This window comes from Schistocerca serialis, chromosome 2 (assembly GCF_023864345.2).
Source record: "Schistocerca serialis cubense isolate TAMUIC-IGC-003099 chromosome 2, iqSchSeri2.2, whole genome shotgun sequence".
NCBI classification, from domain to species: Eukaryota; Metazoa; Arthropoda; class Insecta; order Orthoptera; family Acrididae; genus Schistocerca; species Schistocerca serialis.
Window position 1 is genome coordinate 997,066,769 of NC_064639.1, and position 15,258 is coordinate 997,082,026.

Genomic DNA, 15,258 nt, shown 5'->3' on the forward strand with positions numbered 1-15,258 from the left:
CTACGTGGTGCGTCACAGGCTGGTCCCCCCATAGTGCCCATGCCTGCTTCCGAGCAAATAATGTCATAGGCCGTAGCGACTGTCCTCCGTCGTCCCTCTCAAATCACACCGCTTTGGTCACCAGTGTTCGCCCTCATAAAACGGTGCCCGGGGCGTCCGTAGCCGCCGATTACTAACATCAGAAGGCGGGCGTCGGGCGACGCTCTATGGCGCCTGTCCTACGGCCGGTAATCTCGCCTGCCGCCAGTCTGTTCACTACTGGAGTGGCGGCGCTATTGTGTAGGCCGTCCGCATTTCTGGGAATCCGTCACCTACTACCCTCGCCGACCACACTCAAAGTTGGCAGCTGAAACCTCCACAGCGGCTGCAAGGTTGAAGAAAAAAATGATTTTAGAAATGATATCCAAATCAAACATAATAATGGAAGATGGACTGGCTTGATGGACCTACCACACGAAGTCAGTACAGACGAGTTTGAAATGTATTATTTACCGGTGTGTCTGGCGAAGCTGTAAATGTACTTCATAATTAATGACGTAGGCCGCTTCCCGTAATCTAGGTTTTCTCATTTCATTGTGGGGAGATAAGCTAAAATACTGTTGTAAAAGTAATACTTCACAATGAAATATTGTGATAGCCAAAGTAAGACTGCAGAGAGTACATATACGAAATGTTCTCACCGGTGGAAACTTACCACAATGTGTCATGGGTTAGGGTCACCTAATCTTAGGAAATTTATCCATTAGCGCCATCATTTATTCCACTATCTGCAGCCTTCGCGAAATGTGAATGGATGTAGACTTCCGCCCATTAAACAGATGTAATGAAGGAAATATCACGGTGTTTAATTACTCTTTAGTATCACTGATCAGGGATTGTTGACTTCACTATTGTGTTGGTGCTTCTCACGGAGGTAGGCGGCTCGAATCCTCCCAATCATTATGTTCCTGTTAGCGAATGTCCGTGAGTGCCACAGTTCCACTCACTGACCTTTCGCTGACTTGGTATTTCTTGCGTTAAAATTCACGCATACTGTCAGTTTATGTTCACATTTTTCTTTGGGCTGATATTACGAATTCACCGTTTATTTAAAGCGTCTTTTATATTTCTTTACCTCTATGGGCAAAATTGGTGTGCTCCATCGACAAAGCCGCGTACGTCGAAAGGTTGCTGGAAGGTTCACTGTGACTGTGAGATTTCCATCGCGTTACAGAACCAGATGCACGAGTTATAGACAAAACACTCCAATCCGCCGGTACACTCGGTTTGTACTCTTGAGTAGCCACTCGTAAATTTCTGTTTGGTCATCGGTAGTATACGACGTGCGATAAAAAAGTTCAGATGATGCGTGTAATAGCTCTAGAACACACGAACAATTAAAAATATACATTTCCCGAGAAGTTTCGTAAACATGACGTGACCATGATTCAGCCCACAGAAGTTCACCAATGTCCATCACGAAAGATATTACTTTAAACGCTGCAAAATATCCCATTAAAGTCGAAATACACGAATACGGAACTAAAATCTATAATAAATGCTCATAAAACATAATTATAGTGTATCTGTAATGGGGTAACTCTATACAGAAATGATGTATACAAAACCAAAGAGCCTTGTTCATATCGATTCTTTTCATCAGCTGCGCAGACAATTTCAATACCAGTTTAAGCTTTCAATTATTCGACTTGCAGCTGAACTTTCTTCGTAGTTGAGTTTCTAAAATCAAATGCTCCAAATGGCTCTGAGCACTAAGAGACTTAACTGCTATGGTCATCAGTCCCATAGAACTTAGAACTACTTAAACCTAACTAACCTAAGGACATCACACACATCCATGCCCGATGCAGGATTCGAACCTGCGACCGTAGCGGTCGCGCGATTCCAGACTGTAGCGCCTAGAACCGCTCGGCCACTCCGGCCGGCAGTTGAGTTTCTACCAAGAACTCCAGTGCCAATAGTGTAGCCACCGAATTGTAAAGAATGTTAATTCATTCTGCAGAAGTCATTTTAATTATGAACATTCCCTCGATTGCATTGGGTAAGCATATCTGGGTGTTTTGACTCTACAGGAAGTCTGTCGCCTAAAAGGTGAAGATTTATTTCCTTAGCAGTACGGTGAGGTGTGAATACAGACACGACGTTACCGTAGCTAAAGATAAATTTGTATTAACATTTTCATTTTCAAAATCATGATATGTAAGATTATTTTGCTCATTTAAGTAAACTTTTCTATCTGCTACATCAGGCACTTTTTGTAGGTGATAGTGTTGTGCGTTGGAACACTTCTAAGACTTAAGCTTCTAGCCGTCCTTGTAACATAAGTCAAGCATATTTTCTTATTCTATCTTGCAATGATAGCATTCACTTTGTGTGATGCAGTCTTTTTCTGAAATTAAAAAAAAAAAAAATGCTCCTGAGAAGAAAGGTTTCCTAGGTACAATATGGTCATGTACCAAGGAACAAATATTCTATTCAAATTTAAAATTGTTGTAATCGGGAGAACCTCGTCAATACTGTATTTAATAGTGTATTACTTATAGTATTGCTCTATGTAACACTTATAATCAGTAAATAAAACCTAATCGAGAAGAATTATGATCAAAAACCATTCACAAGTTAAGAACATTTTGAAATTGAAACTGATGGCAACTAACACAAATTTCCATCTTCAAAACAGTGAAAATCATTAACACATTTAAGAAACTCAGTTTATTTGCGAACTTCAGTGTTCCATGGTAGAAAACATTTTTCAGTTTCAAGGTAAAAGATGCTGCACGACCGACGAAGACTGGCTTAACTGTAAAAACATCAGATACCAAGTTCTAAGAAATACACAGAATCTTACTCATCTTTAAAATCTGTAATTTAAGAATTAACAATATCCCCAAAACAGCTGTAATATGTTATACAGAACGTAAATATGTAGACTCCTTGTATTTATGAAGACTGCTCACATCACAACCTCATGTCTCACAGCAAAAACAGTAGAAAATGCCTGAAATTTCTTGTGGTGGTTACTAGTGCGCATTCCTTCATGTAATTCTAAAACACCGTGTGTTCCTAGGTACATTCTCCTCCAGGTTGAACGGCCTCCCATGCCTTATATATGAGGCCATTGCAGTATTTTTAAATTGACTAGTATGGTATTCTTTCTCATAAGGACCGTACGAACTGCCCCTCACCGATTTGTTTCATATTGACAGCGTCTTAGGGTACGACTAAGACTCCAACGATATAAACAGGAAGAGAGAGCTCCCAATCGTTTACGAGAAAAGAGAGTTCGAAAGTTTCAGGCGTGCTTATAACCTTGTATTGTCCTCAGGACTTAAGGAGCCCGCAGCGGAGCGAGTAAACGCTTGAGATCGCTGGATAGTTTCTCTCTCCTGGTACTTTCTTTCGTTCCTACATAACTCTAACAAAAGAGTCATTACCACTCTGCTATCTCGCTAAATTGATTACTCTAACCTCGTAATCCTTCGTAACATAATCGCTGGCCACTTTCGTCCGGTTCTCCTCAGGCTTGTAATCGTATGATGAAGATGAAGCGATTTCTTTGATTTCTTCCACCAAACCTGTTTCGTCCATTTCTGGCTGGGCAATTATATCGTCTTGAGTCACGAGTTGTTTCTCCGCTGGCATTTCAGAAGTGCTGGAAATAGTTCTTCTCCAATATCCGTGAATTTTGTGTTTTTACTGCAGAAAAACTCGAAGCGATGAGATTGTTTTGGAGAAAGAACTGTCGCTATACACGACTGCTATTTTTAATCGCACATCTGAACTTCACTGCAAACCCGAGCCGCGCGGGGTTAGCCGAGCGGTCTGAGGCGCTGCAGTCATGGACTGTGCGGATGGTCCCGGCGGAGGTTCGAGTCCTCCCTTGGGCATGGGTGTGTTTTTGTCCTTAGGATAATTTAAGTTAAGTAGTGTGTAAGCTTAGGGACTAATGACCTTATCAGTTAAGTCCCATACGATTTCACAGACATTTGAACATTTGCAAACCCGATTCGGCTTCTCAGTCAGGCTCACTTCAATTTGCTAAAGATGTACCAGGCCCATCTCTACTTTTAGTCGTAGAATCAGACATCTTGTAGCGTTGGGAAGCAACTACCTCGGCGAGCTAACATACGAATGAAGTATTACCTGGAAATATTACCCGTATTTTTAAATTGTTTCCCTCCTCTCTCCGCCATCCGAAGTAGTTTCTGCACATACAACTGTTTCTGGTGGGTCAAAACTCCGCGCAGGAGTACCTGTAATATAAGTTCATACGATGAGTCACAATCACAATAAATATGTCGTTACAATTACGTGGAAGAAAAATTACCGGCAGCGACCTTCGATCCGCGGACCTCCAGCGTATGATACTAACAAGCGTTTACTCGCTCAACTACTGACTGCTTGAATGCGAGCGACCATACGAAGATTATAAGGAGGTCTTAAATTTGCAAACTAGATTTTCTCGAAAATGGTTGAGAGCTGCTGCTTCCTGTTAATATAAACTATTTGGTCAAAAGAATCCGGACACCTGGCTGCAAATGATTTACAAGTTCGTGGTGGTCCCCATCGGTAATGCTGGAATTCAGTATGGTGCTGGCCCACCCTTAGCCTTGATGATAGCTTCCACTCTCGCAGGCATACATTCAATCAGGTGCTGGAAGGTTTCTTGGGGAATGGCAGCCCATTCACGGAGTGCTGCACTGAGGAGAGGTATCGATGTCGGTTGGTGAGACCTGGCACGAAATGGGCGTTCCAAAACATCCCAAAAGTGTTCTGTAGGATTCAGGTCAGGACTTTGTGCAGGTGAGTCCATTACAGGGATGTTATTGTCGTGTAACCAGTCCGCCACAAGCCGTGCATTATGAACAGTTGCTTGGTTCTACTGAAAGATGCAAGCGCCATCCCCGAATTGCTCTTAAACAGTGGGAAGCAACAGGGTGGTTAAAACATCAATGTAGGCCTGTGATGTGATAGTGCCACGCAAGCCAACAAAGTTTGCAAGACCCCTCCATGAAAAACACGACCACAGTATAACTCCATAGCCTCCTAATTTTACTGTTGGCAATACACACGCAGGTAGATGACGTTCACCGGACATTCGCCATACCCACACCGTACCATCGGATCGCCACATTGTGTACCGTGAGTCTTTACTCCACATAACCTTTTTTCACTGTTCAGTCGTCCAATGTTCAAGCTCATTACACCAAGCGAGACGTCGTTTGGCATTTACCGGGGTGATGTGTGGCTTATGAACAGGCGCTCGACCATGAAATCAAAGTTTTCTCACCTCCCGCCTAACTGTCGTAGTACTTGCAGTCGACTCTGATGCAGTTTGGAATTCCTATGTGATGTGAGTGTGTGTGAATTGTCTACTACACGTTTCGACCCTCTTCAACTTTCGACAGGGCCTGTCAGTCAACAGACGAGGTCGGCTGTACACTGTGCGTGTCCCTTCACGTTTCCACTTACTATCACATCGGAAACAGTGGGCCTAGGGATGTTTAGGAGTGTGGAAGTCTCGCGTACAGACGTATGGCACAAGTGACACGCAGTCATCTGACCACGTTCGAAGTCCATGAGTTCTGCTGAGCGCTCCATTCTGCTTTCTCACGACATCTAATGACTACTGAAGTCGCTGATATGGAGTACCTGGCAGTAGGTGGCAACACAATGCACCTAATAAGAAAAACGTATGTTTTTGGGGGTATCCGGATACTTTTGATCACGTAGTGTATGTTGAAGACCTAGGCGTGTTCTACACACCCCGTCAATATGAAACAAGTAGGTGAGGGGAAGTTCGTACGGTCAGCTTGTCAGTTATGAGGCTGTCCTTCGTAACTTAAGAGGCACGATGTTTCGTGCTGTGACGTCTCGTGTTTCCCTGGAAGTGGTGGTTCATCAACAGCCGGTAATTGGCAGACGTGAAGCGATCGCCTGGACATGGGCCACTAATAGCTACCACGGTTCGCACTTGCCACACGCCGTGCTGGCATCACTATATCGGGCGGCAGGGATCGATTGCTGCTCTGATGATGAGAAAGAGGCCGTATTCTCCACGAATGGCATAAATACTGCACTGAGCACTCGGTTACATCGCCAAAATGACATGGTATGTGGCAATTTTATGACGATGTGTAAAGTTTCCGCTATAGATGAGTCAAGGTTTCTCAGTCACTATTTGTACCAAGCCGATTATGTCATGCAGCGACGTAATGTTGCCCCTTTTTAGAATGTGTCTCAACTATTTCTGCAACAATGCCCATAAAAACAAAAGACAAAAAGTACCCTCAACGAAAATGATAACCGTCATACGGAGACTCAACCACACAGCATAATTAAGCACACGCGTTTCTGAAGCTGGCAACGTGTTTCGATAGTTCCTACTATTTTTTAAATAAAAATAACGCAAGCGAGAAATGTGTGGAGTTTCATAGAAATCGTAATACAATAACCGATCTCAACTAACTTCATTATAAATATGGAGAAATATTTCCCCCAAAAAAAGAAAAGCACATCATTCATTAGTTTAACAGTCACGGGAGGACTAAAAAATTGTCCAGTTCAGGTGTGCTCGATTGCGCAAGTAGAAAGACAAAGTGGAGATGGTGCCTAGCAGGCAGACTCTTACGCTCACTCTCACATTTACGAGACAAATATCGGTGTTAAGCTCACATTGAACCACAACTCCAGCAAGATATTTTCCGAGTATTTTGTTATACCTGTGTTCTGCGGTGGGTCCTTATGGAGTAATAATATAATTATGATTTATTCGGCTTTGATACCAGAATTATCTGTATTTCTTGAAAAATAAGTTCAGAGCAGTAAAACACTCTGTGATACGTAATCACCAAAGCGTAGTAACACGAAAGGATCGTGTTGTTCGTGGCGCCTAAGTAAAGATGCAAAACAACTGAGGTGGTTGACATTGTTGCAGGAAGAACTGAAGATAGCATCGTATTGCCGCTATTCGATTGCATTCTGTGAACCCATTAATGAAATGAATATTGGCCGAATCCTCATCAGTAAATCTATCCATACCGTTGTGTACCACTGTTAATGTACAACCAACACTGCCGGGAAAACAAACCAGAGAGAAGACCGAGCAATATTGAATGCAAGCTTGAGGGCCAAAAGTAATGTAGGTCTTATTGTCGTCAACAGCAAATACCGCGAGTAAATGGAAGAAGTTTGTTTCCAGACAAACCAGCAGCGCTTACCGCCACGAATGGAGATACACTCTACGACGCCAATATATATACAGGGTGATTGACGAAGATATGCAAATATTTTAATATGTTATGGTACAAGTAAAACTAAAGAAAAAATTCGTATAAACATAGATCCGCAAATGTTTAGTTACGGAGCTACGGCTAATACAAAATTTTGCCTGAAATTTAACAACTTCGCTAATACGAAGCTATCACAAAACTGTACGACTTTAAAGTAAAGCACGATTTCGATTTATTTTGTTGCTACTGACCTGGCAAATCTAATAGAACATGTCCCAGACTTGTAGCTGCAGTAGTATTCCAGAACATCCAGAGAAGCAAATAAGTAATTTCGTAAAATTATTAATTTATTATCTATTTGGCCCAATTTGCTTTTTTAATTTCCAAACAATTACACAAAGTTTTCAACAGAAGTTGTAGAGAATATAATTTTGGAAAAATTATGGTAATAACAATAACTAAAACTGTATGAATGTGGCAGATAATCTGCTTTTATTAATACCATAGCACACGTGAATTCATGTTAAACCAGAAAAAACAAGGCCCAGTGTTAAGGAAGTTGTACAGTGTACATACAATTTCACAATACATTCACAACAAATGGTCAAAAATGTCTCCACCAATTTCTGTGCATTTAGTGGCACGTGTATGAGCAGATATTGTTGCTCGTTTCAGTTTCACAGAGTTGATCTTAATTTCGTCTATTGCATTCATAATGCGAGCAAATGAAGCCTAACTTGTATTGACTTTGTCCTCATTAAATATGTCATCCATCCCCACACAAAAAAATTATATTGGTGTTAAATTGGGCGATCTGCATGGTCACAAACTTGTAGCACCACGACCAATCCATTTATGGGGAAAATGTTCATTTAAAATTATAGTAACGGCGATGGTGAAATGTGGAGGCGTGCCGTCATGTTTAAAATACATTTTCAATCGCGTAGGAAGTGGAACATCTTAGAGCAAGCGGAGCATTTCTTCGTGAAGGAATTGTAAGTACGACTCGCCAGTTAGACGTCCTGGGAAAATGAATGGTCCAATAAAGAGTGTGTCGATTGTACCATACCACACATTTATGCTAAATCGCTGCTGGAAATTGCGTTGCACTATTGCATGTGGGTTTGCTTCAGACTATACGTGCTCGTTATATAAATTGTTTATACCATCTCGGGCAAACTGTGCCTCATCAGTAAATAAAATGTATTTGTGTAACTGCCGATTAGTATTGAACCAGTTGCACAACTCCAAGCGAAGGGGTAGGATCTCCCGGATGTAAACGATGCACTTTTTGTTTATGGTAAAGGCACAGATTATTGTACTTCAGTGTGCGCCATACCTCAGATTGTGAAATGCCTAATGGTTGAGAGATACGTCGTGTACTGGTACCCGGGCTACGTTGAACAGCATCCATAATATCCTCATCATCGTCTTCTTTCGCAAAGCAGGTCGTTTTTGGAGCATCATCTGCGACCAGCTTTGCGAAAGAAGCGGCGACACATTCTGCGCAACCCACCCATGATTTTGCACGACAATGCGCGGGCGCATACAGCGCAAGCTGTGGCTGCTCTGTTCGGTCGATGGGACTGGGAGGCACTGTACTGACCGGACTTAAGTCCTTGTGACTTTGATTTGATTCCGAAGATGAAGGAACCACCTCGTGGCATTCGCTTCAGAACTGTTCTAGAGATTCGACAGGCAGTAGACCGCTCCACTCGCACCATCAGCAGAACAGGCTCTGCGAATGGTATACTACGCCTTCCACATCGCTGTCAACGGGTTCTACACAACGCTGGTGACTACTTTGAAGGACAGTAACAGGTGAAAACATGTAACTCTTTTCTATCGGTTGTGAATAAGTAGGTGCCACTATTTAAGTTCCAACCTACGTATAAGATACGAGAAAAAGCTTTTCTCGTGTACATCCGTTAGTCATGGAGATTAGGGCAACAGCTGATCGAGGACAATTATGATATCGACGAAGCATGGCGTCGGGAATGGGATATGTCTAACCCTGATCACCTTAACTTAGTCTCGGACCCAATCGTACGGCCCGAGGGCTTCGGTCTTCCCAGAAAATCTTGGACAACTTTAAATCGTATCCGAACAGGCTATGGTAGATGTAATTACTGGAAGCACAAATGGGGACAGACTGACTCACCCAACTGCGACTGTGGGAATCCACAAACTCTACATCATATCGCAATGGAGTTTCCCTGGCACAATACAGGAGCTGCACCTCCTGGAGAGAGATGCTTCTGGCTGGCTGAGGGACTTGGACGTACATCCATGAGTCTGGTCTACTCTTTTCCTTCTGAAAAACGTATTACTAGATACTATTACTATAATTTCTATGTATTTTTGTGTATTTTGTGTTTTACTTCCTTTTTTAGATCTAATGATTGTTTGTTGCTTGTAACATTGACCATTCATTGTTTTTATACGTTGTTTGTGTTATTACTTACTTACTGCTATATTCTATTAGCCATACGAAATATATATATCCTGTAGTAGGAAAGACGTGAAATAAGTAGACTTAGGTTTGAAAATGGAAGCTTCTATCACAATCCACTGTCGTCAAGTGGGTACACGCTCAGAAATGGATGGCAGTGAAGATTTTAAGCAATCCCATGAGACCAAATGGGCAGATAACAAGAACGAAATGGTAAGCAGATGTCCGATTACTAACTCAGCCTGGAGAGTCAGAGACACACAACGAGGCTACAGTGACTAAACTTCCACTCCTACACAAAACCTGGTGTATACCACAAATGGAGCTCCACGCTTTTGGAGCTCTTTTAACTCACCTTTTTGGTAGACTTTGTGGACTACAGGCTGGATTTCATCATTTGGAATCACATCTCAACTATAGTGGTCAATTAATCGAACTGGGAGTACTGTAACCAGAATTTACATACTTGGTGCTTCTGTCGTAAATTTTCATCGCCATGAAACAGTTCGTAATGTGGCACAAGTTTCTCCTGACGGGATATCCACAACTGTTGATATTCACCAATGATAAGATCCGCTATAGCTGTAAAAAAAAAATTATTTCCGAACAGGAAAGCACAGCTCTCTTTTGGGACCTTTGTTCGGTCTTCAGTATCATCTGAAATGTTATAAATAATTAAGACTATCCAAATTGTTAGCAGTAAAAAAAGCTAAAGAGAACTTATAGTACAATTCTTAAAAAAAAACATGTACGCACATAAAATGTGAATCCATTGAAGTCGAACAACCGAGGTTAAATTAGTGCATTCCTGGTACATGGCATAAAAGAGAAGATCCTCTCAACTCCTAGGCTTCAATTGAATTTTCTCATGCTGAGAAATTAGAAGGAGCGATCTATTTTATTGGTAAAAACTTTCTAAAGCCGGGATTGCGTAAATATTTCTTTATTTACACTCAACCATAGCGACAGACTTTGCTGTCATCTTCAGATCTTCAAGATTTTATGTTATAAAATGTGTTAATTTTGGACCTCACGTCATGTTCTCGTGTGCTACATTTTATCTACATCACAGCTTGGTGTGAGGTCGAACTCAAATTGAACACTTTTTGTAATACAAAATTTGAAGGCCTGAAGATGACAGCAAAATCTGTCGAAACTGGTTGTTCGTAAATAAAAAATTATTTTTGCGATCTTGGCCTTAGAAAGTTTTTTTCCTAGGCTTTACTTGATTTTGGCCCTATTTGTTGATTTTTAATGGGTTTACGGCACATGCTGTAATCTGTAATACTAGTGCCTCAGTGCAGTTCATTCTAGTCTGTGAGTTCCTAGACTAGATGAAAACCGTTACAATATCTCAGAATTTGATCGTCAGTTGGGGCGGGCGGTACAGTCGTTTACGTTACGGCTATACTGTCTCTCACACCGGCATTTCAACTTTGGTGTGTGCTTGGGACAGGCCTGGTGTGTGTGTGTGTGTGTGTGTGTGTGTGTGTGTGTGTGTGTGTGTGTGTGTGTGTGTGTGTTCAGCACTGGCGAGTAGCAACATTTACTCAGGGCTAACATTGTGTTTTCACACATGCCTACGGATGCATAGACTATATACCTACCACCATTTTTCTTCGTTTCAGTAATTGGAAGATCACCTACGTAACTTTATGCGGATCCATGTTTGGCACGCCCTTAACTCTTTTGCTAGAGGCTTTCTTCTTGTAGGTCTAGGAGTTGAAAGGGTCTTCTTTTTTACGCCATTTACCGAGGACGTACTATTATACACCGATTTAACTTTTATTATTCGACGTTTACGGAGCCCATTTTTATGTACATACGTAGGGATTCCTCTTAAGAATTTTAGTATAACTTCTCTTTAGTTTTTTTAATGCTGACAATTTGGATAGGCGTCATTATTTATTTCTAACTTTGCAGACACATCTAAAGATGAGACACAGCTCCTGAAAGTGAGCTGTAAAAATAGTACAACTATTCGAATCTTACCACTGATGAATTCCTAATTTCTAGACCATAGCACTAACCGAGGTCTTTCGGCTGAGTTGTTTCTAATATGAGGCTGAAAAACCGCTGTTGTTGCAGGGTTCCTGAACGCGAACCTGGCGCCGCACCTAAAGGCGCGGGTGGCGAACTACGGCCTGATGGACCAGATCGCGGCGCTGCACTGGGTGCAGCAGAACATCGCGCACTTTGGCGGCGACCCCTCCAACGTGACGCTGTTTGGCCACGGGACCGGAGCCGCCTGCATCAACTTCCTCATGACGTCGCCTACCGTAATGCCAGGTGAGTCACAGCTGCCTACGCCCTAAACTACCAGTGTTCATACGTCAGACGTAAATCTGCGTCTATTCCACAATCATGGCGCAAGATACGTTGAACCATTGTTAAAGATATTTCTTCCTGTTCCATTCGCGTACCGAACGAGGGCAAAATTGGCCAGGCTCCGTAGGAGCTTAATTAGTATGTAGACATTTCATCCTTACCGGGAGTCCATCATGTCGACGACTTTTGCCTGATCGACGTTGATACTGGCAAGGTACCGGTTCCGTGAATTCCAATATTAATTTTAAATTTGAAGTCGGATTACTAATGACGCAAGAAATATTTTCTTTGTGTGACATAATTAAAAACTCACACTTTTCTGATTCTTTCCTTTATTTTCACTGTGAAACCTTGCTCCTTGCCAAATTTCATGGTCCATGGGAAGTACCCTATAGGTTTTAAAGGGTGAGTTTGCGGGTATCAAAATATGACTTAAACAGCCGTATCTTTAGGCTACATTGACTTAGGAGCTTACTTTTTTAACCCATCACGGGACCATGTAGCTTAGTATGTGAAATTAATTTCAACTGAATACGTCTACTTGTGCCTCAGAAAAAGACATCTTAACACAGTGACGGAAAGAGAGAGATTCGGGTAACAAATGACTAATTTTTTGTTACTACAAATTAACACTTTCTGAATTTTCCCTACATCTGTTCTGCGAAACCTTGATTCATGCCCAAATTCGTGAGTCTAGGGTAACGGGAAACATCCTACAGGTTTTGATGGTTGAGTATCAAAATAAGTGACATAAATGACCGCACCTTTCGACTGGGTTGACTTAAAAGCTTACGTTTATTACACCGCCAAGGGATTATCGCCTTACTGTGTGACATAAATTTGAACGTCATACGTCTACCCGCTCTTAAAAAAATATGGGCCTTAACAGTCGGACCGACTGACGAACGCACCGACAGGGAGAGGCAGACAATGAAATGATCTTGTAAGAGTTTCGTTTCTACAGACTGACCTATGGAACCGTAAAAATGATTGTTTGTACGACTACGTATTTGTCGTAATGTCTCATTATCGCTGCGGGAGGTATACTATTGTGACGGCATAATGTTCGCACAGCTTCCTTGGAATACACTTGCCATAAATTTGCACAGCAATGTCCCGCGAGAAGTGCCTCTTCCTTCCAATGATTCTCTTTTTGTTACACTTTCGTATGAGCTCCACCACCTGTTACTATCATAACAGCACCTCTCTGAAATCATTGGATGTCAGTCGTCCCTATCTGAGGATTCCAAACACTGGAGCAATGCTCTAGAATTAATCGCATTAGCATTTTGCATGCGACAGTCTTTACAGATGCATTCAGTTCTCCGATCAACCTTACAAAAAATCTGTCTTCCATTTGCCTTCCATAATTCACATTTAATGTGATCGTATCATTTCATATTTATTCCTACTGTTTGTGTTGTGATATTCCGTCCGGAGACTGGTTTGATACAATTCTCCACGTTACTCTATCCTGCGCGAGTCTCTTCATCTCCGAATAGCTACTTCAACTTACATCTTCCTGAAGCTGCTTGCTGTTTTCAAATGGCTCTGAGCACTATGCGACTTAACTTCTGAGGTCATCAGTCGCCTAGAACTTAGAACTACTTAAACCTAACTAACCTATGGACATCACACACATCCATGCCCGAGGCAGGATTCGAACCTGCGACCGTAGCGGTCGCTCGGCTCCAGACTGTAGCGCCTAGAGCCGCACGGCCACTCCGGCCGGCTGCTTGCTGTATTCATCTCTTGGTCTCCCTCTACGATTTTTACAGCCCCCCATACCTCACTTCTCTCCAATAGTAAATTGGTGATCTCTTAATGTCTCGAAATGTGTCCTATCAACCGATCCCTTCGTTTTTTCAAGTTGTGCAACAAATTTCTTGTCTCACCGATTCTGTCCAGTACCTCCTCATTAGTTAGGTGGTCGACCCATCGAATCTTCAGCATTCTTCTGTAGCACCACATTTCAAAAGCTTCTACTCTTTTTATCTAGACCGTTTATCATCCATGTTCCAATTCCGTACATGACCTCAGTCCAGACAAATACTTTCAGAAACGACTTCGGAACATGTTCGACGTTAACATATTGCCACTCTAAATTGTACATTTTTCCTCCTTCGGCCGTTATTAGTTATTTTCGTGCCCAAGTGTCACGTTTCCTAATCTCATTCCCTGAGCATCACCTGATTTAATTCGACGGCATTCCGTTATCCTTGTTTTGCTTTTGTTGATGTTCATCTTATATCCTCCGTTCAAGACGCTGTCCATTCCGTTCAGTTGTTCCTCGAAGTCCGTCTCTGACAGAATTACAATGTTATCTGCAAAAAATAGTTCAAATGGCTCTGAGCACTATGGGACTTAACATCTGAGGTCATCAGTCCCCTAGAACTTAGAACTACTTAAATCTAACTAACCTAAGGACATCACTCACATCCATGCCCGAGGCAGGATTCGAACGTGCGAAGGTAGTGGTCGCGCGGTTCCAGACTGAAGCGCCTAGAACTGCTCGGCCACAGTGGCCGGCTGTCATGTGCAAAACTCAATTTTTTTATTTCTTCTCTCCTTCAACTTAAATTCCTGCACCAGATTCTTTTTTGGCGCCCTTTACTGCTTGTTCAGTGTACAAATTGAATAACATTAGGGATGGGCTACAACCCTGTGTCACTCTCCTTTCAACCACTGCTTCCCTTTCACGCTCCTCGACTCTTACAACTGTCGTCTTGTTTCTGTACAAGTTGTAAATATCCTTTCGCTCCCTGTATTCTACCCCTTCTACCCTCAGTATTTCAAAGCGACTATTCCAGTCAACATTGTTAAAAGCTGTCTATAAGTCTACAAATGCTGTTTGACTTCCCTTAATCTATGTCCTAAGAAAAGTCGTAGCATCAGTATTGCCTCTCGTGTTCCTACATTTATCTGCAATCCAAACTGAACTTTTCCGAGGTTCGCTTCTACCAGTTTGTCCATTCCTCTGTAAAGAAGTCTTTTTAATATTTTGGAGCCATGACTTCTTAAACTGATAGTTCGGTAATACTCACACCTGTCAGCACGAGCTGTCTTTGAATTGGGATGATTATATTATTCTTGAAGTCTGTCTCATACATCTTGCACACCACATGGAAGAGTTTTGTCTGCCAAAGCTATTAGTAGTTGTGACAGAATATCGTCTACCCCCGGGGCCTTGTTTCGGCTTAAGTCTTTCAGTGCTCTTCCAAATTCTTCTCACATTGTCATATCTCC

The 15,258-nt window shown here is 42.1% G+C and overlaps 1 protein-coding gene across 1 annotated transcript in view; it reads left to right on the top strand.

Moving 5' to 3' along the window:
- Positions 1–427: 427 nt before the first annotated feature.
- LOC126456582 (neuroligin-2-like) overlaps positions 428–15,258 on the top strand; it is a 281,322-nt gene continuing 266,491 nt past the window's right edge. Inside the window, exons 1-2 of the mRNA XM_050092327.1 lie at positions 428–458; positions 11,773–11,973. Coding sequence (XP_049948284.1) covers positions 428–458; positions 11,773–11,973 — 232 coding nt within the window. The remainder of the gene's footprint in view (positions 459–11,772; positions 11,974–15,258) is intronic.